The sequence below is a fragment of the Pseudophryne corroboree genome, chromosome 3, assembly GCF_028390025.1.
Source record: "Pseudophryne corroboree isolate aPseCor3 chromosome 3, aPseCor3.hap2, whole genome shotgun sequence".
Lineage (NCBI taxonomy): Eukaryota > Metazoa > Chordata > Amphibia > Anura > Myobatrachidae > Pseudophryne > Pseudophryne corroboree.
In genome coordinates, this window is record NC_086446.1 from 9,475,179 (window position 1) to 9,501,549 (window position 26,371).

The 26,371-nt window shown below is 46.3% G+C and overlaps 1 protein-coding gene across 1 annotated transcript in view; it reads right to left on the reverse strand.

Moving 5' to 3' along the window:
* Nucleotides 1-1,400: 1,400 nt before the first annotated feature.
* LOC135056980 (piggyBac transposable element-derived protein 2-like) overlaps nucleotides 1,401-26,371 on the reverse strand; it is a 29,203-nt gene continuing 4,232 nt past the window's right edge. The window contains exons 4-10 of the mRNA XM_063962802.1: nucleotides 22,511-22,608; nucleotides 16,544-16,703; nucleotides 6,614-6,736; nucleotides 6,403-6,500; nucleotides 5,822-6,074; nucleotides 5,053-5,150; nucleotides 1,401-4,302 (exon numbers count right to left, since the gene is read on the reverse strand). Coding sequence (XP_063818872.1) covers nucleotides 2,584-4,302; nucleotides 5,053-5,150; nucleotides 5,822-6,074; nucleotides 6,403-6,500; nucleotides 6,614-6,736; nucleotides 16,544-16,703; nucleotides 22,511-22,608 — 2,549 coding nt within the window. The 3' untranslated portion in view covers nucleotides 1,401-2,583. The remainder of the gene's footprint in view (nucleotides 4,303-5,052; nucleotides 5,151-5,821; nucleotides 6,075-6,402; nucleotides 6,501-6,613; nucleotides 6,737-16,543; nucleotides 16,704-22,510; nucleotides 22,609-26,371) is intronic.

Consider the following 26,371-nt stretch of genomic DNA (forward strand, 5'->3'; position numbering starts at 1 on the left):
TCTTCTTCTCTCTCTATATCTTCTGCCTTTATATCAGTCACATACGGCTCCTCTTCTCTCTCTATAGCTTCTGCCTTTATATCAGTCACATATGTCTCTTCTCCTCCCTCTATATTTTATTCCTTATCAGTCACATACACTAGTGTGCAAAAGTCTTTGGCCAAGGAAAATTGTTAATAAAGGACAAAATGTAGTAAAATAAATAAAATATTTATTCATAATACTGTTTGACATGATATTGTAACTAAACATTATAAAAAACAAAATCTAAATTTTATAGCATAACAAACTTCAGAATAAATTTGGCTTTTTATCAATGCTTCCTCCTTTGGCTTGTATCGCTGCTTCACAAGATTTGGACATTCGAAACACCAACTTTTCTAAAGTTTCATTAGTTATGCCTTTCCAGGCCTCGTTCAGACATTCCCATAAGCTTTTAGTATTTGTTGGAACCATTAGACAAACTATTCTATGTAATTCATCCTAGAGTTTCTTAATGTGGCTGAGGTGAGGTGACTGAGGAGGCCATGTCATAATTTGTAGAACTTCTGTTTTTCTTTACATATCAAATAATTGATACAGTTTAAATGTTTAGTGGTACAGCGTGATGTACTAAAATAATGTGGTATTGCTTCTTATCCTTAGTTGATGTTATTTGAACTTAATCTCCAATATTTCCTCCACCAAAACTCCCCCAAATCATGAAATGACCACCGCCATGTTTAATTGAATGACTTATACAATTATCTATCACGTTCTCAGACCATTTCTCAGACATACCGACGTCTTCTGGTTCCGTAAAGTTCAAATTTGAACTCGTCGGTCCAAAACATTTTCCACTGATCCAGTGTCTAATACTGGTGTTTTTGGGCCATGGAAAGCATTTTACTTTATTTACAGACATCAACAATGGTTTTCTGCAAGCTATGCGACCGTTTAGACCTACATTACGCAAACGTCTTTTAATTGTATCAACCGATACTGGAGTTTGCCTAATTTTATGGAGTTCTTCTTTGATTGCAGTTGCTGGGAGTCTTCAGTTTCGCTTACTCATTATGATAACGTGTTTATCTTTTCTTTTTGATGTACACCTGGGTCATCAAGAACGTTTTTTAGTTACATTTGTACCTGTTTCTTTGGATCGTGCTAATGTGTACATTACACTGGACCTGGTCATTTTTTATTTTTTAGCAATTTGTCAATGAGTATAGCCATACATTTCAAGTGAATCTTTTGCATCTTTTCTTTAGTTTAAAAAAGTTATGGTTCTTATTATTGATTTTTACACTGCCGAAAGGAAATTAAAATTAAAAAGTTAAGATAGAAAATATCAAAATTAATAAAAATATATTTTATATAAAAAAGATTATCAAATAAAATTTATCAACACACATACCAGATTTATTAATGACCAGATTTATTAATGACCGTCTCAAAAAACTTGAAATGCGCTGAAAATGCAATAAGCTTCTGTTTACAAATAATATGCCAAATTATGTATAGTACATTTGAAGTAAAGTCCTGAAGTCTCGTTTCTAATCATGATAATGATTTTAGGGAGCAATTAAAGTTGATATTCATTAAGATAAAGCAATATAAGTAAACATATAGGCGTTGGCCAAAGACTTTTGCACACAAGTGTCCGTTTTTCTCCCTTTACATCAATTAAATAGTTTCTTCTTCTCCTTTTATATCTTCTACATCAGGGGTGGCCAACCAGTCAGAGACAAAGAGCCAAAAAAAATGTGTTAGGTATGTCAAAGAGCCGACGGCGCACATGCAAAAATGGGGTGTGGCCTTGTGCCTTCTAGGCCACGCCACTGGTATAAAATACATTGAAAAAGCCAGATCCACATAATACACTTCAGCACCCCCATGTGTCACTCCAACCAGCACCCTCTTGTCACTCCAACCAGCACCCTCTTGTCACTCCAACCAGCACCCTCTTGTCACTCCAACCAGCACCATCCTATCACTTCAGCCAGCACCCTCCTGTCACTTCAGCCAGCACCCTCATGTGTCACTTCAGCTTCCCCCAATTCATGCCACTGCAGCAGTCCCTTATGTGTCCTCTGTTTGCTGGTGGGTGTCTCATCTCTAGTATCTGGATCCCTCAGTTCTAAGTCCCCGTAATGCTGCTGCGTGTTTTTTTAGAGAGAGCAGTGGTTACCAGATCTGTTGTGGTCATGTGACTTTGTGTGTTAGGAGCCACATTTGAAGAAAGAAAGAGCCGCATGTGGCTCAAGAGCCACAGGTTGGCCACCACTGTTCTACATTAACCCTTTCATGAATAAATTATCACCTAATGCAAGATTTAAAAAAAAAAAAATTTTTTATTAGGGAGTGCTTATAAAAACACAAGAAGTATTTTTTTTAAAAACACTATAACTTTATAAAACTATAAAAGTTATACATATGTAATTTTTTCTCCAAAAACAATCGTCTAAATTGAAAATACATTGTTACGCCTGCTTATGGATATATTCATCAGGAAACAAAAAATGTCCAAATATTTACATTTACTTCTGAGTTTGCTTCATACCTAGAACGTTTGCCTTATTCATGAACTGAATTTGACCAATTTCAACGCTTGGTGTGAAAGTTGGAGAAGCACCCTGGACACAACGGCTCGAGACACTGCATGCAGATGTACTTCGTTTTACGTGTACAAGCTACATCGTGGCACCTATTAGCATGCTTTGCATCTGTAAGCTTTGGCCAATGATGTCCCACACTAAACCTGATTTCAGGAGGTGCCTTTGACACCGCCCTGCGCTTCAACGGAGGTGGTGTCTCACTTGACCTCTCTCTTCGACGCTGCTCCATACAGCCAGCGTTGATCAATGCTCGAGCAATGGATGCTTTGAAATCCAACAGATTCATGTCATTGAATCCAGACATTCGGTACAGCAGCCATGCGTTTACACAAGTCACGTCAAGAAAGTGAAAGAAGACCCGAATGTACCATCTCCTGTTTTTGCGTCTGTGTGGGTACATCGCCACACACTGATCCATGAGATTCACTCCCCTTATGTGCGTATTATACAGTTTAACAGCAAAGGGTCGAGGGATGTGGATCAACTCCTTTTCTTTTTTGCTCCACCTCTGGGCAGAATCTTGTGGCTGAATGCCTGCACAGGATGATGCAACATGGACCACTGAACCATCTAGCCATCGTGTAATGGAGATGTTTTCACCATTGGTAACAACTGATGATGCACCTCTTCCTTCTTCCTTCAGCTGTTTCTCAGTCTTCAACTTTGACTGTGCCCCAATGATACTGTTAGCACTACATGTACTTGTTGCATAGATGCCCTGGTTACGTAACTTCTGGAGAAGAGGAATGGTACAAAATGGAATGCCAAAAAAGACCTTGTGATTTTTGTTTTGTATGTCATCACACAAGCGAAGAACAACAGCAGCACTTTTGCCCAATGCACTAACTTCATCCCTGTCTCCACTTGTTCCTTGATACAACTCAAACCTATACGTGTACCCAGATGTTCCTGCTCTCACCCACATCTTCAAACCCAATGGCTTGGATCTCTTGGGAATGGATTGACCGATGGACTGACCGATGGACTGATGGACCTTGAAGGGAATGATTTGCTCATCAACAGACTGAAACTCTTCAGGATCAACTGCTCCACTAAAGGATGCCTCGAGTTTGTCCAACACAGGACGAATTTTGCAAAGTTTGTCTTTGTTTCCTGGCTGTTGAGCAAAATTGTCTACAAAGTGAAGGTACCGGAGAATCTCTTCAAATCTGTATACAGGCATGGCATTTGCAATCAGGTCAAAACGTAGCCCTTCATTTGAAGACCAGTACATTCTGGATCTGGGATATCTGAGATAGGACATTACCAAATTTATCCCAAGAAAACATTTCAGTTCATGGCTTGTCAGTGACAGATATCCCTTCCTTTTCTGGAGCGTGTACAAATTTGTATTGTGGACAATTTCATCAACCATGGTATCAGAAAATAGGTGCATAAAGAAGTGTATGGGTTCTGTACCCTCAACCTTCACTTTGTGCTGTCCTACAAATGTGGGCAAGACTCCTTCAAAATCATTGTCTTTGGCTTTCCACAATGTACTGAGTTTCGTATTCCCTTTTGCTACCGCAACTACTTCATCATCATCATCGTCGTCTGTTTCACTGCAGCTACTAAAACTCCCTTCTTCTTCCTTCGGGTCTGGCTCCCATTCACCATGATCACTGGAAGTGTCAGTATCACTGGAACAGGATGGAATTTCTTCTACTACTCTGTACCTAACCCTCTTGCTAGATGCTCTTGATGTCTAGAGAACATGAAAACAATACTAATGAATCATCTGCAACAACTACAACAGAGGCTACTAATGATAATTATTTGAAGCCATTTACAATTTAAAAAAACTTGAATAACATATGATACATCTACCGCTATCACCTGTCAGAACTGGTATATATGGCTATTATATGGGGACAGTATTTAGGTTAGGCTTACATGCCAGGATAAGACTTGCTTGCAATATGTATCTTAATTGCACGCTGTCCACTGAAGTGGAAATTTGACTTTACATCAACTGTGAAAAAAATTGAGTATTTGATCAAAACATCTACCATATACTTTATTTTCGTTGAATTTTTTTTTTTTTTTTACCTCCTGGGATATCATAGAGTATAAATATTTTAAAGAAATCCATGAAGTGCTCGGAGCTGGTGAACTTTTCTCAGCCATATTATCTTGACTTTATTGTTTTTTGAAGGAATTAAATAATGAAAAGTTTCTATAACAGATAATGCTTAAAAACAGCTGTCAACTGTGGTGGTCTCTATGCATGAAAGGGCTGATATTAATCACAAAAGTCTCTTCTTTATATAGGTCTTATACCTTAATATCTAGTCAGGCCTTCAATCTAAATAACCCATAAAACAAATGAAAAGCACTTTAAATACTTCTGAATATATTAACCAAGACTAAACCTAACAATTTCGGTATATAAACTCACATGGCTCCTTTGTTGGTCTTCATATTTAAAAAAAAAAAAAGCCTCAATCCCACCTACCTGAAGCACCTGTGGGATCCTGTGATTCTCCTCTGTACAATCCTGGGAATACAGAGGACGGGGACATCTCTCTGGGGTATCTCTGTTACTGGGCCCATCTGTAGGAGACACACAGTGACTGAGTACACTGTATATATGTGATTATCAGGTGATGTGTGTATATAGGAGGCCCCAATACCTGCTCTCCCCTGTACAATAAGTGAAAGTCTCCTCTTATTCAGTAGAGATGGTTGTAGTGACTGAGCAAGGAAACTAAGGTGGTCATTCCGAGTTGATCGCTCGCTAGCAGTTTTTAGCAGCCGTGCAAACGCTATGCCGCCGCCCACTGGGAGTGTATTTTAGCTTAGCAGAAGTACGAACGAAGGGATCACAGAGCGGCTACAAAAATGTTTTGTGTAGTTTCAGAGTAGCTCAAAACCTACTCAGCGCTTGCGATCACTTCAGACTATTCAGTTCTGGATTTGACGTCCCAAACCCGCCCAGCCACGCCTGCGTTTTTCTGCACACTCCCTGAAAACGGTCAGTTGCCACCCAGAAACGCCCACATCATGTCAATCACTCTGCGGCATGCAGTGCAACTGAAATGCATCACTAGTCCCTGTGCAAAACTAAATTGTTCGTTGTGCCCACACGTCGTGCGTGCGCATTGCGCCCATGTGCAGAACTGCTGTTTTTTAGCCTGATCGCTTCGCTGCGAACAAATGCAGCTAGCGATCAACTAGGAATGACCCCCTATGTCTCTAATCTGTAGTAGGTGTTTATTGCTCACCTGTGCTGATATCTGTAGGGATTTCCTCCTCCTTACACTGCTGATCTCCCCTCACATATGTCTCTTCTTCTCCCTCTATATCTTCTGCCTTCACATCAGTCACATACGTCTCTACTTCTCCCTCTGTATCTTCTGCCTTCACATCAGTCACATACGTCTCTTCTTCTCCCTCTATATCTTCTGCCTTCATATTGGTCACATACATCTCTTCTTCTCCTATGTCTTCTACCTTAATATCAGACTGGTATTCATCCTAAAAAATAAAAAAAAAAAACACGTTAAAAATACCAAAAACAGTCTAGTCAAAGTGTTGTATGGTGAGACTTTGACCATGTAAATTGGGTAGTCTGATGGTACCTGAAAAACCTTCATGCATTTTGTTACAACATGGTAACTTCATGAGAACTTTGCACCATGACATTGGACTACCCAGCGATCACCATCTTCTCATTACTTATTTCTACTAAAGAGTGCACCCTCAAGGTCTCACCACACAGCACCCTAACTTGACTAAGGTTCGACATGACCAGCAACATTCCTTAGTAGTGTTACAGTATGTATCTTGCCTAATTCCCACCTACCTGATCCTCCTGTGGGATCCTGTGATTCTCCTCTGCACAATCCTGGGAATACAGAGGACGGGGACATCTCTCTGGGGTATCTCTGTTACTGGGCCCATCTGTAGGAAACAAGGTAACTGAATAAGAGGGATATGTGTTGCCTCCTGGACCCCCACCTTCCTCTTACAGAGCCTGAGACCAGAATACCATTCCACCTTTACAAGACAGTTACCTGCAAAAACAGTAAGGATCCCATTTGCTTTACTGGAAATCTTCTCCAGAGCATGAGTGGAGTTCCAGTTGCCCAATCGCAATATTGGGGGAGCCAATCCTCTGCCTTTGGTAGCATGGGTGCCTACGGCAGAAAGTCTACATTGGGAGTGGGTTGCAAGCCAAGGAAGAAGATGACAGCTTTGTCCTATAAGTTCCTTCTGCAGACACTGAGGGCGCTAAAAAATAAAGTAGCAAACATCCTGCCGCAGCAGAAAACAAACAAGAAAAACACAGAAGCTCCAGTTTCAAACAAACGCCTGGCAACTCGGTAGGAAAGAAACCCATGAAAGGCTGCAGCAATTGTCAGGGTATATATAGGGTGCAAACTCACAAGTAGAAATGCACTGGGATGCAAACTCAGGAGTAGAAATGCATTAAGGCGCAAATTCAAGAGTAGAACCGCGTTGGAAAGCAATCTCAGGAGTAGAAACGTGCTGAGGTGCAAACTCAGGAGTAGAAATGCGTTGCCTTGCACTGAATGTGGAAAAACGTGTCCGAATGCACAAGGGCTCGATTTAAGATGACAGTACCTTAACCACATCTTGGGTCATTTGATCAACTGACAACGTCTTGGCAGGTCATCATTTGCTAATGTACTGGTAAGAACAATTGCTATAGTCATCATTTGCTAATGTACTGCTAAGAGCAATTGCTATACCGTACTTAAGATTGTTTTAGTGAATGTAACATGCTGTATATTATTAAATGAAAACTGAAAGCAATCAACATGGTTTTAAAAGATTTTCTTATAATACAAAAAAATGCTCTAGGACAACGGTTGTCTCTGTATTTAAAGTTTCTCTTAGGTATTATAAATGAAAATAGAACATGATCCTTCTCCCCCAGCTTTAAATACAAGGAAACTATCTACAATTTTTTTATGTGATACCACCCTCCCTCACTCCCAGAAATACTGGGAGCATGCTTCAATAAAAAAAAAAAAAAAAACAGTAAAAGCCATTTCAATGATTCCATGGGGACAATGGAAAACTGGGGTAGAGAAGGAGGTGTGTGTAGCCTGGAACTTTCACCTCAGTTAGGTTTAACCAATCCCAATAAAAGACGGAGAGTAGAGAGAAAAAGCCTGTAACCAGTCTAAAGAGAAATAAGTATAAGCAAACAAAACCAAACATAGACAGCAACATGAGGGTGTCCCAAAGTAGTCCTCAAGGGAGGGAGCATGTTGCAGCGATATAAAGAACCTTGAGTTCAAAGAGCACATATCTGGATATAAAGGTGTCAAACCTATATCATTTTACTTGTATGCATTCGAGACCAGATGGCCACTTCACACACCTGGTCCGCAGAGGACCAAGGCTACGCAACCCAAGGGGCGTCAACTGACCAAGTGGAATGAGCCATAACCCAGGAAGGAGCTGGTTGACCCTAGACAATGAATGCCTGTCAAATTACAGCACAAAGCCAACGAGACATCATCTGTATCAAAGCTGACCAACCCTCTTGCAAGAGTCATAGAGGATAATAAAATAAATAGTCTTGCGCAAGTCTGAAGTGCGGCGAATGCAGAGCTCGGACCATGTGCAAGGTATGACAACAGACCTGGCCAGTCGAAGTACCGACACAAGGCAAGACTAGAGAAACAACTGGCTGAGTAATATGGAACTTAGACAACACTTTCGACTTTGTCCGAAGCACCTCCATGTAATCATGAATCTCCAGATAAAGGGAACGAGGGGACTAGGCACTAAGCTCTGAAACCACCAGGCTGAGGCAATTGCAAGGAGGAAATAAGTCTTCTATGTGAGATGCTTGAGACTACCTGAATGTTTTGCAAAGGGCAAAAAAACAAATCTAGGTTCCATGGAGCAGCAGGAGGGAGAAACAGGGGTTTCACCTGGAGGAATGTCTGAATTTCCGGGAGCAAAGCAAGGCTTCGCCAAAAGAAAAAAAAATGACAGCATCGACATCTGCACCTTTAAGGATATCAAACGAAAGCCAGGGCCCAGACTGCCAAATATGGTGAACAACCTTGGCAGAAACTGGCTTCTAAGCTTTCACAATTATTAGGATGATTTCCTCCAGAATTCACATAGCCCATAAGATGGCAGCCTCAACAGCCATGCTGTTAAATGAGGTGAATGAAAGGTTCTGGACGACAGAAGAGATGAAATTGGGAATCCACCAGCAGACTCTAGATTACGAATACCATGAACTTAAAGGCCAGTCTGGAGCCACCAAGAGGACCATCTCCCATTCTCTCTTAATGCATTTTAGATTTAAGGGCAGCATCAAAATTGATAAAATATGTAAATCAATCAAAAGTCCCACAGAACCGTTGTGGAGTTGACCATGAGAGCTTTGGGATAACTGCTCCTGGAGCAATAAAGTGCCAACTTGTGGTTTAATCGTGACACCATTATAACGACTTGGTAAAGGGACCTCTTACTAAGGTGAAGTTGCTCACAGCTGTGGTAATCTGCCTCCCAATTTTTGACCCCAGGAATAAATAGCAAACCGTCAATTTGATGTTAACTGTCTATCCCATGGCCAGAACACTCTATGTGCCCACCTATTGATTAAAATAAGTCACAGCTGTGGCACTGTCCTACTAGACCTTAACTGAAGACCCCTGCCAATGGCTGGAGCTGAGCCCCAATCAGGAAAATTGCCTTGATTTCCAGAACACTGATAGCAAGGGAGCTCTCCTGACTGGACCACACTCCTTGGAACCTGAGAAACACAGCTCCCTAGCCCATAAAGCCAGTCCCAGACTGTGGACGGTCAACTGCTACTGAGCTGTTTTTGGAATCCAGCCACCAAAATAGAGACAGGTGATGGAACCCAATCGACTTGGGCAGCAAATCCAACTGGAACTCCTGGAAATGGAACCTGCATAAGTGGACAGAAAAAGACCTCTATCAGAACCAAGCAAATAATGGATTCCCTTACTAGCTTTAGGGGGCAGGGTTAGGGACTGACCACAGCTTCTAAAGGTGCCAATCCATCACCTTGATGAGATGGGGAGAGCAGGAGTATAATAGGGGCTGATAGCTCCTGATGTATGAGATACACCAGAGAGTCTGGGGATGAGACTAGTCAGATCTCTGGGCTGGTAACACACAGTGACATGATGTGAGGAGGAGAGCAGGAGTATAATAGAGGCTGATGTCTCCTGATATATGAGATACACCAGAGTGTGTGGGGAGAACACTGGTCAGATCTCTGGGCTGGTAACACACAGTGACATGATGTGAGGAGGAGAGCAGGAGTATAATAGGGGCTGATAGCTCCTGATGTATGAGATAGACCAGTGTGTGGGAAAGAGACTGGTCGGATCTCTGGGCTGGTAACACACAGTGACATGATGTGAGGGGGAGAGCAGGAGTATAATAGGGGCTGATGGCTGCTGATGTATAAGATACACCAGAGAGTGTGGGGAGGAGACTGGTCAGATCTCTGGGCTGGTAACACACAGTAACATGATGTGAGGAGGAGAGCAGGAGTATAATAGGGGCTGATGTCTCCTGATGTATGAGATACACCAGAGAGTGTGGGGAGGAGACTGGTCAGATCTCTGGGCTGGTAACACACAGTGACATGATGTGAGGGGGAGAGCAGGAGTATAATAGGGGCTGATGGCTGCTGATGTATGAGAAACACCAGAGTATGTGGGGAGGAGACTGGTCAGATCTCTGGAGTATAATAGAGGCTGATGGCTCCTGATTTCCCGACTGGGCAGATACATTTCCCTCATTAGTCTGTACTGACAGAGGATAAGATATTGCTGTAGTGACTGAGCAAAGAGAATATGTGGCTCTTTTCTGTAATAAGTGTTTTTCTCTTTCATCCACTAGGGGACACTGGAGTCCTATACAGTAGGGGGTGTGAAGCCTTGAAACGGAGGTGTGGCACAATCTAAAATTAGCATTGTCTGCACAGCCGGCTACTCCCCCTTCACATCCCTCATCCCTCAGTTTGAAAAATTGTGCTGGAGGCACAATACGTGGAGCAACTGAGCTCCTGACAGAAAAATCTAAAAGGGGCTGCGTAACCCTAATAAAGGGGGAACAAAGCTACCTAAATCCAGAGAGACAAAGATCCCTATTGAAGGGACCTGCATCTCTCCACAGGAGATCCTCCATAAAATAGTGAGTACTGGTAAAATCTTAGACTAGGGTCTTCAAGTTAGTAAAAGTTTTTTTTTTTTTTCTCCCCTCACTCTCTTACTTGCGGTTAAATGCTGTTTTAAAGCCCCCGTTTATACAGAGGGAGGCAGAGGCAGACTGACAGTGGCCGGCGCGTGGGAGCCCCAGTGCAGCGTTTCCCCCAGCCTGATTTCCCTGTGAGCAGAGGAGGGCAGAGCGGCGCGCTGCACAGTCATACAGAAAACAAACCCAGGCGCCGCTACAGAAGACAGACCCGTCGCGCACGCCAGCCGGCGGGTCTGCGGTGCGCGGCTCAACACGGACAGGCGCTGCTACGGGAGACGGACCCGTCGCGCGTGCCAGCCGGCGGGTCCGGAGCACAAGGCAGGGCTGGTCAGCACAGGAACAGCGGGACATAGAAAAGTATAATCCCGCAGAGCAAGCGCAGACTTAAACTTTAAGGCAATACTGCACTTACATTTAGTGGGGGCCATATTTTTTTTTTCCTTCCGTTTTGGCGCCAAGCTGAGGTGAGGGATGGGTCCTCCTCCCTCCTCCCCCCTCCCCTACAGTAGTGTACATAGGGGAAGGTTTATTAATAAAAGAAATAACTCCCCCTGCTGCTCAGCCTGGATAGTGCATGTATTCAGATAGTTGAGAGAGAGTTAGGTAATAGCTCCCTCTGCTGGTGACATGTATATATGACAACATATGAGGATCTCCTGAAAAGTAAACAAAATTTACAAATTATATTTTCAAGGGACGTCTGTTTCAAAGATCCCGGAGAAAATACACGGAAGCAAGCCAACTCCAATATCGTAGCTGATTTACAGTTGGGGTGTGCGGGTTGCGAGTCGGCTGGTGTTTTATTTTATTTTTATTTTTTGGACTGTTCCTTTTCTAGAGAAAGAGGGGACGGGTAATTCCAGCCGGATCCAATACCTTCGCTTCCGTCATCTCCCAGTCTTTCTCTTCCTAGTTTAAAGGGTGAAAGCGCGGCGGGCTACCCTAGTATAGGGTTTTCTAAACAGCATGTCTAAGGCGGCCAAGACCTCCAAGACCTGTTATGTTTGTACGAAATGTAACAAGAAGAGCACGCGGGTTGGCAGCTCCGGGGTGTGCGACTCCTGCTTAGACAAGGACGCTCCACCTAGGAGCAGTGCTCTGAATAAAGCATGGGAAGACAACCTTGCGAATAGAATCTCCAAGGAGATGGCAGAATCCCGCAAGCAGCAATCAGAATGGGCTACGGGATTCTCAAAGACGATGGAGGAATTTCTCATCAAGTTAACGCCACCAGCACACGCGGAGACGAGTGTGCGCAGGGCTGTTAAAAGAACTCTTCCTATTATACCAGAACCTGAGGAGGAAGAGGGTTTTCTTCTGGAAACGGAAGAAGGTGAGTTAATTGAACCCGTCCTAGACGCCGATTTTCCTGAAGAAGATTCGGCGATCTCGGGTCTGGATTCCTTAATTGACGCGGTAAAGGACATCCTAAGCTTTAAGGAAGAGGAAGTCCGGGAGCCAGAAGATTTCGATTTGTTCGAATCCCAAAAGCCGCGGGCAGCAGCGTTCCCCTTTCCTAAATCCCTCCAATCTCAGATGGAGGAAGCTTGGAAACAACCTGACAAACATTTTCAATTTCCGAAACGTTTTCAGGTAACTTACCCCCTACCTAAGGGTGCAATGGACAAGTGGGAGTCGCCACCGGTAGTGGATGCTTCACTAGGAAGATTGTCAAAGAAGACAATCTTGCCAATTCCTAACGTAACTACTTTAAAGGATGCGTCCGACCGTAAAGTTGAAACGGCGTTAAAATCAATATTTGTAGCAGCAGGTGCAGCGCAGAGACCTGCGATCGTCTGTGCTTGGGTCAACAAGGCCATGGGTGCATGGTCCGGCCGTATTGTACAGGCTATTGAGGAGGAAAATAGCTTAGAAGAGATTACACAGTTGGCTGAACACATTCGAGAATCTGCTTCATACTTGTGTCAGACTTCTAAGGATATTAGCAGAATAGCATTGCGCATATCTGCATCGGCCATATCAGCTAGAAGGATTTTATGGCTCAGAGAATTGCAAGGAGACTCTGACACCAAGAAGGCAGTAGAATCCATTCCCTTTGGGGGTGAGATGCTGTTCGGACCAGAGTTGGACAAGTGGATTTCGCAGGCTACAGCGGGGAAGTCCACCTTTCTGCCGACTCCTTATACGAGAACCGCTCCACAGACTAGGAGGGGTTATTCGGGACCAGCATTTACTTCGTTTAGATCTCAGTCCTTTCGAGCCAGAGGAAGGGGTTTCGTTACACAAGCACGTGGGGGCAGAGGTAGAGGCCGCTCACAAACCGCAACCAGAAAGCAGGATAAACCTGCTGACAAGACCATGGCATGACGGCCTCCCAGCTCACCTGGGGTCCCCCTTGGTGGGCGGCCGACTGGAAGGTTTTCAGGACATCTGGGCCAAAACCTCACCAGAACTTTGGGTGAACAACTTGATCTCTCAGGGATACAAGCTGGAATTTCAACAGAGACCTCACAGTCAGTTTTTTACAACAGGATTGCCTCTGTGTCCTCAGAAAGCAAGGGCACTAAGGGCGGCGATTCTCAAATTGCTACATGCAGAGGTCATTATTCCGGTTCCCGCTTCTCAGAGAAGAACAGGGTTCTATTCCAATCTTTTTATCGTGCCAAAACCAGACGGGACGGTCAGACCAATACTCAATTTAAAAGTTTTCAACCAGTTTTTAAGAGTCTACAAGTTCAAGATGGAATCCAATCAGTCATTGCAGGCTTAGAGCCAGAGGAGTTCATGGTATCCATGGACATAAAAGATGCATATTTGCATATCCCAATCTGGACTCCTCACCAGGCTTACTTACGGTTCGCACTGGTGAAGGAGCACTACCAATTCCGGGCATTGCCATTCGGTCTAGCATCAGCCCCAAGAATTTTCACGAAGATCATGGCGATCATGGTTGCAGGACTGAGACTGTTGGGGGTCACGATAATTCCTTATCTGGACGATTTACTGATAAAAGCTCCATCTCAGAATCGACTGCTCAAGGATGTTCAGACATCACATCAATTTCTAATTCAACATGGTTGGATTGTCAATTTCAAGAAGTCCAACCTCATACCGACTCAACGGATTCAATTCCTCGGTCTCATCTTGGACACGGTTCTATTACGGATGTTCCTACCAGAGAACAAGGTCCAGGACCTACAGAGATTAGTGGCTCAGGTACTGAAAACGCAAACTGTCTCTCTGCACCTCTGTGTGCAACTTCTGGGGAAGATGGTAGCGTCGTTCGAAGCTCTCCAGTACGGCAGACTTCATTCACGATCATTCCAAATTAACCTCATTTGCTCAAGGAGCAGGCTCACACTGGCTCCTCCATCGGAGAATTCGACTTCAACCACAAGTACGGGTCTCCTTGATATGGTGGTCTTTACACAAGAACCTTACAGCCGGCAAGAAATGCAGCATTTGGGATTGGAAGATCTTGACGACGGACGCCAGTCTCAGAGGTTGGGGAGCCATCCTAGACGACCATCAGTTTCAGGGACGGTGGACGCTACAGGAAAGCAAATTACCCATAAATATCCTCGAACTAAGAGCAGTCTACAATGCCCTTCTCTTAGCAGAAGACCTAGTCATGAATCAGAACATCAGGATTCAGTCAGACAATGTCACGACGACGGCTTACTTAAACCGTCAAGGAGGAACAAAGAGCAGGATGGCGTTAAAGGAGGCCACAAAGATCTTGTTGTGGGCAGAAAAAAGAGACATCATTCTCTCCGCAGTGTTCATTCCAGGTGTGGAGAACTGGGAAGCGGATTACCTCAGTCGCCAGGACATGCATCCGGGGCAGTGGTGCCTTCATCCACGGATTTTCAACATGATTGTGAGAAGATGGGGTCTACCTCAGGTGGACCTAATGGCGTCTCGACAAAACCATCAACTGCCCAGTTATGTGTCAAGAACTCGAGACCCAGCAGCAGAAGGAGTGGACGCATTAACACTTCCGTGGCGTTACAGAAGGGTTTGCATATTTCCCCCATTCCCACTCATGCCCAGGGTTCTGAAAAGAGTAAAAGCGGGAACGAGTGTGGGTTATTCTAATCGCACCAGATTGGCCCCGCAGGAGTTGGTACACAGACCTGCGAGGGTTACTTGCGGAAGATCCTTGGAGGTTACCTCAGAGAGAGGACCTACTATCTCAGGGACCGTTCCTGCACCCCGACCTAAACAGGCTGCGTTTGACGGCGTGGCTATTGAAACCAGGATCTTAAGAAACAAAGGGATCCCACAAACGGCCATTCCTACAATGATTGCCGCTAGGAAGCCGGTCACAGCCAGGCACTACTACAGGATCTGGAGACGGTACATGGCTTGGTGTCAGGAAAGAGGATGGAATTCATCAGACTTCCATTTATTGCGACTTCTACTGTTCCTTCAGGCCGGTCTAGAGGGAGGACTCAGATTGGGCTCTTTGAAGGTTCAGATTTCGGCTCTCTCAATTCTTTTTCAACAGCGGCTAGCATCCTTGTCAGAGATTCAAACCTTTTTACAAGGGGTTCTGAGAATTCAACCCCCTTTTCGTCCTCCCACGGCACCATGGGACTTAGGTTTGGTGTTAGAATATTTGAAGTCACCGATTTTTGAGCCGTTGAAGGATACAGACCTGAAATATCTTTCTTGGAAGGTCACGGTATTACTTGCCTTGGATTTGGCTAGGCGGGTTTCCGAGTTGGGAGCCTTATCCTGTAAGAGTCCTTTCTTAATTTTTCATAAGGATAGGGCGGAACTCCGTACAAGAGCAGACTTCCTTCCGAAGGTGGTGTCGGGTTTTCATGTAAACCAGCCAATAGTGGTCCCATCTTTCCAGGGTCTCACAGATGAGGACGTGTCATTGGATGTGGTTCGAGCTTTACGGGTATACGTACAGGTTACGTCATCCTTCAGAAAGTCGGACCATTTGTTTGTTCTTTATGATGGGCCAAAGAAGGGTTGGCCAGCATCTAAGCAGACTTTGTCCAGATGGATTAGACTTGCCATTCGGCAGGCTTATATTTCCTGTGGCAAACAGGTGCCGGTTCAGACGGGTACTCATACTACCCGATCAGTGGGTGCCTCGTGGGCGGCTGCCAGGGGTGCTTCCACTACTCAACTTTGCAGAGCGGCAACGTGGTCTTCAGCCCACACGTTCGCGAAATTTTACAAGTTTGATACTTTTGCGTCCGGAGAATCTAAGTTCGGACGTTTAGTTTTGCAGGCCACCGACTGCACTCCCTCCCTGGGGGAAAACTTTGGGACGTCCCCTACTGTATAGGACTCCAGTGTCCCCTAGTGGATGAAAGAGAAAAGAGGATTTTGGTACTTACCGATAAATCCATTTCTATGAATCCTCTAGGGGACACTGGACGCCCGCCTCGGTGCTGTCAACCTGCTGTGTTCAAAGTTCTTGTTTTAAACAGTTCGTGCAAACAGCGTTAGTTATTCGGTTAAGAGTTCTTGGCGCTGTTTAATATGTTGTTACGGTTCGGTTCCTCGCCATGGGCTATAGTGTCATGTCCTATTCTCTCAGTCAAATTTTTCAAACTGAGGGATGAGGGATGTGAAGGGGGAGGAGCCGGCTGTGCAGACAATGCTAATTTTAGATTGTGCCACACCTCCGGTTCAAGGCTTCACACCCCCTACTGTATAGGACTCCAGTGTCCCCTAGAGGATTCAGAGAAATGGATTTAATCGGTAAGTACCAAAATCCTCTTATTACTCACCTGTGCTGATATCTGTAGGGATTTCCTCCTCCTTACACTGCTGGTCACCCCTCACATACGTCTCTTCTTCTCCCTCTGTATCTTCTGCCTTTATAACAGTCACATACGTCTCTTCTTCTCCTTTTATAGCTACTACCTTAATATCAGTCAGATTTTGATCCTAAATAACATACAAAATAAACAGATAAAAAATAAGATTTTACTCACCGGTAAATCTATTTCTCGTAGTCCGTAGTGGATGCTGGGACTCCGTAAGGACCATGGGGAATAGCGGCTCCGCAGGAGACTGGGCACAACTAAAGAAAGCTTTAGGACTACCTGGTGTGCACTGGCTCCTCCCACCATGACCCTCCTCCAGACCTCAGTTAGGATACTGTGCCCGGAAGAGCTGACACAATAGGGAAGGATTTTGAATCCCGGGTAAGACTCATACCAGCCACACCAATCACACCGTACAACTCGTGATACTATACCCAGTTAACAGTATGAAATATAACTGAGCCTCTCAACAGATGGCTCAACAATAACCCTTTAGTTAACAATAACTATATACAAGCATTGCAGACAATCCGCACTTGGGATGGGCGCCCAGCATCCACTACGGACTACGAGAAATAGATTTACCGGTGAGTAAAATCTTATTTTCTCTGACGTCCTAAGTGGATGCTGGGACTCCGTAAGGACCATGGGGATTATACCAAAGCTCCCAAACGGGCGGGAGAGTGCGGATGACTCTGCAGCACCGAATGAGCAAACTCCAGGTCCTCCTCAGCCAGGGTATCAAATTTGTAGAATTTAACAAAGGTGTTAGACCCTGACGAAGAAGCAGCTTGGCAAAGTTGTAAAGCCGAGACCCCTCGGGCAGCCGCCCAAGAAGAGCCCACCTTCCTTGTGGAATGGGCTTTTACAGATTTAAGATGCGGCAGTCCAGCCGCAGAATGCGCTAGCTGAATTGTGCTACAGATCCAGCGAGCAATAGTCTGCTTAGAAGCAGGAGCACCCAGATTGTTGGGTGCATACAGGATAAATAGAGAGTCAGTTTTCCTGACTCCAGCCGTCCTGGAAACATACATTTTCAAGGCCCTGACTACGTCCAGTAACTTGGAATCCTCCAAGTCCCTAGTAGCCACAGGCACCACAATAGGTTGGTTCAAGTGAAAAGCTGATACCACCTTAGGGAGAAACTGGGGACGAGTCCTCAATTCTGCCCTATCCATATGGAAAATCAGATAAGGGCTTTTACATGATAAAGCCGCCAATTCTGACACACGCCTGGCCGAAGCCAAGGCCAATAACATGACCACCTTCCACGTGAGATATTTTCAATCCACGGTTTTCAGTGGTTCAAACCAATGTGATTTTAGAAAATCCAACACAACGCTGAGATCCCAAGGTGCCACTGGAGGCACAAAAGGGGGCTGAATATGCAGCACTCCCTTAACAAATGTCTGAACTTCAGGCAGTGAAGCCAGTTCTTTCTGGAAGAAAATCGACAGAGCCGAAATCTGGACCTTAATGGAACCCAATTTTAGGCCCATAGTCACCCCTGACTGTAGGAAGTGCAGAAATCGACCCAGCTGAAATTCCTCTGTTGGGGTCTTCCTGGCCTCACACCACGCAACATATTTTCGCCAAATGCGGTGATAATGGTTTGCGGTTACTTCTTTCCTGGCTTTAATCAGCGTAGGAATGACTTCCTCCGGAATGCCCTTTTCCTTCAGGATCTGGCGTTCAACCGCCATGCCGTCAAACGCAGAAGCGGTAAGTCTTGGAACAGACAGGGGCCCTGCTGCAGCAGGTCCTGTCTGAGCGGTAGAGGCCATGGGTCCTCTGAGATCATTTCTTGAAGTTCCGGGTACCAAGTTCTTCTTGGCCAATCTGGAACAATGAGTATAGTTCTTACTCCTCTTTTCCTTATTATCAACATTACCTTGGGTATGACAGGAAGAGGAGGGAACACATAAACCGACTGGTACACCCACGGTGTCACTAGAGCGTCCACAGCTATTGCCTGAGGGTCTCTCTAGCTTTTTGTTTAGGCGGGACGCCATCATGTCCACCTGTGGCCTTTCCCAACGGTTTACAATCAGTTGGAAGACTTCTGGATGAAGTCCCCACTCTCCCGGGTGTAGGTCGTGTCTGCTGAGGAAGTCTGCTTCCCAGTTGTCCACTCCCGAAATGAACACTGCTGACAGTGCTAACACGTGATTTTCCGCCCATCGGAGAATCCTTGTGGCTTCTGCCATCGCCATCCTGCTTCTTGTGCCGCCCTGTCGGTTTACATGGGCGACTGCCGTGATGTTGTCTGACTGGATCAGTACCGGCTGGTTTTGAAGCAGGGGTCTTGCCTGACTTAGGGCATTGTAAATGGCCCTCAGTTCCAGAATATTTATGTGTAGGGAAGTCTCCTGACTTGAACAAAGTCCTTGGAAGTTTCTTCCCTGTGTGACTGCCCCCCCAGCCTCGAAGGCTGGCATCCGTGGTCACCAGGACCCAGTCCTGTATGCCGAATCTGCGGCCCTGTTGGAGATGAGCACTCTGCAGCCACAACAGCAGAGACACCCTTGTCCTTGGAGACAGGGTTATCAGCCGATGCATCTGAAGATGCGATCCGGACCACTTGTCCAACAGGTCCCACTGAAAAGTTCTTGCATGGAACCTGCCGAATGGAATCGCTTCGTAAGAAGCTACCATCTTTCCCAGGACTCGCGTGCAGTGATGCACCGATACCTGTTTTGGTTTCAGGAGGCCTCTGACTAGAGATGACAGCTCCTTGGCTTTCTCCTCCGGGAGAAACACTTTTTTCTGGTCTGTGTCCAGAACCACCCCCAGGAACAGTAGACACGTCGTAGGGACCAGCTGTGACATTGGAATATTTAGAATTCAACCGTGCTGTTGTAGCACTTCCCGAGATAGTACTACCCCGACCAACAACTGCTCTCTGGATCTCGCCTTTATTAGGAGATCGTCCAAGTATGGGATAATTAAAACTCCCTTTTTTCGAAGGAGTATCATCATTTCGGCCATTACCTTGGTAAATATCCTCGGTGCCGTGGACAGCCCGAAGGGCAACGTCTGGAATTGGTAATGACAATCCTGTACCACAAATCTGAGGTACTCCTGGCGAGTATGGTAAATGGGGACATGCAGGTAAGCATATAACCGCCCTGAGCGATTCCATCTTGAACTTGAATTTTTCTATATATGTGTTCAAGGATTTCAAATTTAAAATGGGTCTCACCGAACCGTCCGGTTTCGGTACCACAAACATTGTGGAATATTAACCCCTTCCTTGTTGAAGGAGGGGCACCTTGACTATCACCTGCTGGGAATACAGCTTGTGAATTGCCTCTAGCACAGCCTCCCTGCCTGAGGGAGTTGTTGGCAAGGCAGATTTGAGGAAACGGCGGGGGGGAGACGTTTCAAATTCCAGCTTGTACCCCTGAGATTCAATACTTGTAGAATCCAGGGATCCACCTGTGAGTGAGCCCACTAATTGCTGAAATTTTTGAGCCGGCCCCCCACCGTACCTGGCTCCGCCTGTGGAGCCCCACCGTCATGCGGTGGCTTTTGAGGAAGCGGGAGAGGACTTTTGTTCCTGGGAACTGGCTGTATGCTGCAGCTTTTTCCCCCTACCTCTGCCTCTGGGCAGAAAGTACGCTCTTTTTCCCCTCTTGCTCTTCTGGGGCCGAAAGGACTACACCTGATAATACGGTGCTTTCTTTGGCTATGAGGGAATATGGGGTAAAAATGCTGACTTCCCAGCTGTTGCTGTGGAAACTAGGTCCGAGAGACCGTCCCCAAATAACTCATCACCCTTGTAAGGCAAAACCTCCATGTGCCTTCTAGAATCTGCATCCCCAGTCCACTGCCGAGTCCATAACCCTCTCCTGGCAGAAATGGACATTGCACTTATTTTGGATGCCAGCCGGCAAATATCCCTCTGTGCATCTCTCATGTATAAGACTGCGTCTTTTATATGCTCTACGGTTAGCAATATGGTGTCCCTGTCTAGGGTGTCAATATTTTCCGACAGGGAATCTGACCACGCAGCTGCAGCACTGCACATCCATGCTGAAGCAATAGCTGGTCTAAGTATAATGCCTGAGTGTGTATATACAGACTTCAGGATAGCCTCCTCCTTTCTATCAGCAGGTTCCTTTAGGGCGGCCGTATTCGGATACGGTAGTGCCACCTTCTTTAACAAGCGTGTGAGCGCTTTATCCATCCTAGGGGTGTTTCCCTACGTGACCTATCCTCTCGCGGGAAAGGGTACGCCATTAGTAATCTTTTAGAAATGACCAGTTTCTTATCAGGGGAAGCCCACGCTTCTTCACACACTTCATTTAATTCATCAGAAGGGGGAAAAACCACTGGTAGCTTTTTCAGCCCAAACATAATACCCTTTTTAGTGGTACCTGGGGTAAGATCAGAAATGTGCAACACATTTTTCATTGCCTCAATCATGTAACGAGTGGCCCTATTGGACATTACATTAGTCTCCTCCTCGTCGACACTGGTATCAGTATCCGTGTCGACATCTGTGTCTGCCATCTGAGGCAGCGGGCGTTTTAGAGCCCCTGATGGCCTTTGAGACGCTTGGGCAGGCACGAGCTGAGAAACCGGCTGTCCCATATTTGGTATGTCATCAAACTTTTTATGCAAGGAGTTGACACTTTCACGTAATTCCCTCCACAAGTCCATCCACTCAGGTGTCTGCCCCGCAGGGGGTGACATCACATTTATCGGCATCTGCTCCGCCTCCACATAAGCCTCCTCATCAAACATGTCGACACAGCCGTACTGACACACCGCGCGCACACACACACACACACACACACACACACACACACACAGGGAATGCTCTGACAGAGGACAGGACCCCACAAAGCCCTTTGGGGAGACAGAGAGAGAGTATGCCAGCACACACCAGAGCGCTATATAACACAGGGATCCCACTATAAAGGAGTGTTTTTTCCCTTATAGCTGCTTATATTATATATACTGCGCCTAAATTTAGTGCCCCCCCCCCTCTCTTTTTTACCCTTCTGTAGTCTGGAAACTGCAGGGGAGAGCCTGGGAGCTTCCTTCCAGCGGAGCTGTGAGGGAAAATGGCGCCAGTGTGCTGAGGGAGATAGCCCCGCCCCCTTTTCGGCAGGCTTTCTCCCGCTATTTCTGGAATTCTGGCAGGGGTATTTTTACACCTATATAGCCTTTCTGACTATATATGGTGTAGATTTGCCAGCCAAGGTGTATTATATTGCCTTCAGAGTGCCCCCCCCCCCCCCGCAGCGCCCTGCACCCATCAGTGACCGGAGTGTGAGGAGGTGTGCATGAGGAGCAATGGCGCACAGCTGCAGTGCTGTGCGCTACCTTGTTGAAGACTGAAGTCTTCAGCCGCCGATTTTCCGGAACACTTCTTGCTTCTGGCTCTGTAAGGGGGCCGGCGGCGTGGCTCTGGGACCGAACGATCGAGGTCGGGTCCTGTGTTCGATCCCTCTGGAGCTAATGGTGTCCAGTAGCCTAAGAAGCCCAAGCTAGCTGCAGGCATGTAGGTTCGCTTCTTCTCCCCTTAGTTCCTTGTAGCAGTGAGTCTGTTGCCAGCAGATCTCACTGTAAAATAAAAAAATCTAAAATATACTTTCTTTCTAGGAGCTCAGGAGAGCCCCTAGTGTGCATCCAGCTCAGCCGGGCACAAGATTCTAACTGAGGTCTGGAGGAGTGTCATGGTGGGAGGAGCCAGTGCAAACCAGGTAGTCCTAAAGCTTTCTTTAGTTGTGCCCAGTCTCCTGCGTAGCCGCTATTCCCCATGGTTCTTACGGAGTCCCACCATCCACTTAGGACGTCAGAGAAACATTTATTTGAGAGTAAACAGTATAATATCAGTGTATAAAACACACAGCTCCTCTACAGATCATATAGTATCAGTCACTTTGGTATATTAGTGAGACCCTAAATCCCACCTACCTGATCCTCCTGTGGGATCCTGTGATTCTCCTCTGTACAATCCTGGGAATACAGAGGACGGGGACATCTCTCTGGGGTATCTCTGTTACTGGGCCCATCTGTAGGAGACACACAGTGACTGAGTACAGTGTATATAATAAGATTTTACTCACCGGTAAATCTATTTCTCATAGTCCGTAGTGGATGCTGGGAACTCCGAAAGGACCATGGGGAATAGCGGCTCCGCAGGAGACTGGGCACAACTAAAGAAAGCTTTAGGTCACCTGGTGTGCACTGGCTCCTCCCACTATGACCCTCCTCCAAGCCTCAGTAAGGATACTGTGCCCGGAAGAGCTGACACAATAAGGAAGGATTTTGAATCCCGGGTAAGACTCACACCAGCCACACCAATCACACCATATAACTCGTGATACTATACCCAGTTAACAGTATGAAAACACTGAGCCTCTCAACAGATGGCTCCCAACAATAACCCTTTTGTTAACAATAACTATGTACAAGTATTGCAGACAATCCGCACTTGGGATGTGCGCCCAGCATCCACTACGGACTACGAGAAATAGATTTACCGGTGAGTAAAATATTATTTTCTCTAACGCCCTAGTGGATGCTGGGAACTCCGAAAGGACCATGGGGATTAGATCAAAGGTCCCAAACGGGCGGGAGAGTGCGGATGACTCTGCAGCACCGAATGAGAGAACTCAAGGTCCTCCTCAGCCAGGGTATCAAATTTGAAGAATTTTGCAAACGTGTTTGCCCCTGACCAAGTAGCAGCTCGGCAAAGTTGTAAAGCCGAGACCCCTCGGGCAGCCGCCCAAGATGAGCCCACTTTCCTTGTGGAATGGGATTTTACTGATTTAGGATGCGGCAGTCCAGCCGCAGAATGCGCCAGCTGAATTGTGCAACAAATCCAGCGAGCAATAGTCTGCTTAGAAGCAGGAGCACCCAGTTTGTTGGGTGCATACAGGATAAATAGCGAGTCAGTTTTCCTGACTCTAGCCGTCCTGGAAACATACATTTTCAAGGCCCTGACTACGTCCAGTAACTTGGAATCCTCCAAGTCCCTTGTAGCCGCAGGCACTACAATAGGTTGGTTCAAGTGAAATGCTGATACCACCTTAGAGAGAAACTGGGGACGAGTCCTCAATTCTGCCCTATCCATATGGAAAATCAGATAAGGGCTTTTACATGACAAAGCCGCCAATTCTGATACACGCCTGGCCGAAGCCAAGGCCAATAACATGACCACTTTCCACGTGAGATATTTTAGATCCACGGTTTTTAGTGGCTCAAACCAATGTGATTTTAGGAAACTCTACACCACGTTGAGATCCCAAGGTGCCACTGGAGGCACAAAAGGGGGCTGAATATGCAGCACTCCTTTTACAAATGTCTGAACTTCAGGTAGTGAAGCTAGTTCTTTTTGGAAGAAAATCGACAGAGCCGAGATCTGTACCTTAATGGAGCTTAATTTTAGGCCCATAGTCACTCCTGACTGTAGGAAGTGCAGAAATCGACCCAGCTGAAATTCCTCTGTTGGGGCCTTTCTGGCCTCACACCAAGCAACATATTTCCGCCATATGCGGTGATAATGTTTTGCCGTTACATCTTTCCTGGCTTTAATCAGCGTAGGAATGACTTCCTCCGGAATGCCCTTTTCCTTTAGGATCCGGCGTTCAACCGCCATGCCGTCAAACGCAGCCGCGGTAAGTCTTGGAACAGACAGGGCCCCTGCTGCAGCAGGTCCTGTCTGAGTGGCAGAGGCCATGGGTCCTCTGAGATCATCTCTTGAAGTTCCGGGTACCACGCTCATCTTGGACAATCCGGAACCACAAGTATTGTTCTTACTCCTCGTTTTCTTATTATTCTCAGTACCTTTGGTATGAGAGGCAGAGGAGGGAACACATAAACTGACTGGTACACCCACTGTGTCACTAGAGCGTCCACAGCTATCGCCTGAGGGTCCCTTGACCTGGCGCAATATCTCTCTAGTTTTTTGTTTTGGCGGGACGCCATCATGTCCACCTGTGGCCGTTCCCAACGATTTACAATCAGTGTGAAGACTTCTGGATGAAGTCCCCACTCTCCCGGGTGTAGGTCGTGCCTGCTGAGAAAGTCTGCTTCCCAGTTGTCCACTCCCGGAATGAACACTGCTGACAGTGCTAGTACGTGATTTTCCGCCCATCGGAGAATCCTTGTGGCTTCTGCCATTGCCATCCTGCTTCTCGTGCCGCCCTGTCGGTTTACATGGGCGACTGCCGTGATGTTGTCTGACTGGATCAGTACCGGCTGGTGTAGAAGCAGGGGTTTTGCCCGACTTAGGGCATTGTAAATGGCCCTTAGTTCCAGAATATTTATGTGTAGGGAAGTCTCCTGACTCGACCATAGTCCTTGGAAGTTTCTTCCTTGTGTGACTGCCCCCAGCCTCAAAGGCTGGCATCCGTGGTCACCAGGACCCAGTCCTGTATGCCGAATCTGCGGCCCTCTAGAAGATGAGCACTCTGCAGCCACCACAGCAGAGACACCCTGGTTCTTGGAGACAGGGTTATTAGGCGATGCATCTGAAGATGCGATCCGGACCATTGGTCCAACAGGTCCCACTGAAATATTCTGGCATGGAACCTGCCGAAAGGAATTGCTTCGTAAGAAGCCACCATCTTTCCCAGGACTCGCGTGCAGTGATGCACCGAGACCTGTTTTGGTTTCAGGAGGTCTCTGACTAGAGATGACAACTCCTTGGTTTTCTCCTCCGGGAGAAACACTTTTTTCTGGACTGTGTCCAGAATCATACCCAGGAATAGTAGACGTGTCGTCGGAACCAGCTGTGACTTTGGAATATTCAGAATCCAACCGTGCTGGTGTAGCACCTTTTGAGATAATGCTACTCCTACCAACAACTGCTCCCTGGATCTTGCCTTTATTAGGAGATCGTCCAAGTACGGGATAATTAAAACTCCCTTTTTTCGAAGGAGTATCATCATTTCCGCCATTACCTTGGTAAACACCCTTGGTGCCGTGGACAGTCCAAACGGCAGCGTCAGGAATTGATAATGGCAATCCTGTACCACAAATCTGAGGTACTCCTGGTGAGGATGGTAAATGGGGACATGCAGGTAAGCATCCTTGATGTCCAGAGATACCATGTAATCCCCTTCGTCCAGGCTTGCAATAACCGCCCTGAGCGATTCCATCTTGAACTTGAATTTTTTTATGCATGTGTTCAAAGATTTCAAATTTCAAATGGGTCTCACCGAACAGTCCGGTTTCGGTACCACAAACAGTGTGGAATAGTAACCCCGTCCTTGTTGAAGTAGGGGCACCTTGATTATCACCTGGTGGGAATACAGCTTGTGAATTGCCGCTAGCAAAGCCTCCCTGTCTGAGGGAGTAATCAGCAATGCAGATTTTAGGAACCGGTGGGGTGGAGACGCCTCGAATTCCAGTTTGTACCCCTGAGATACTATATGAAGGATCCAGGGATCCACCTGTGAGCGAGCCCACTGATCGCTGAAATTTTTGAGGCGGCCCCCCACCATACCTGGCTCCGCCTGTGGAGCCCCACCGTCATGCGGCGGACTTGGAAGAAGCGGGGGAGGACTTTTGCTCCTGGGAACCTGCTGTTGCTTGCAGCCTTTTTCCCCTACCTCTGCCTCTGGACAGAAAGGACCCGCCTTTTCCTCGCCTGTTTTTCTGGGTCCGAAAGGACTGTACCTGATAAAACGGCGCCTTCTTAGGCTGTGAGGGAACATGGGGTAAAAATGCTGACTTCCCAGCTGTTGCTGTGGAAACTAGGTCCGAGAGACCATCCCCGAATAACTCCTCACCCTTATAAGGCAAAACTTCCATGTGCCTTTTAGAATC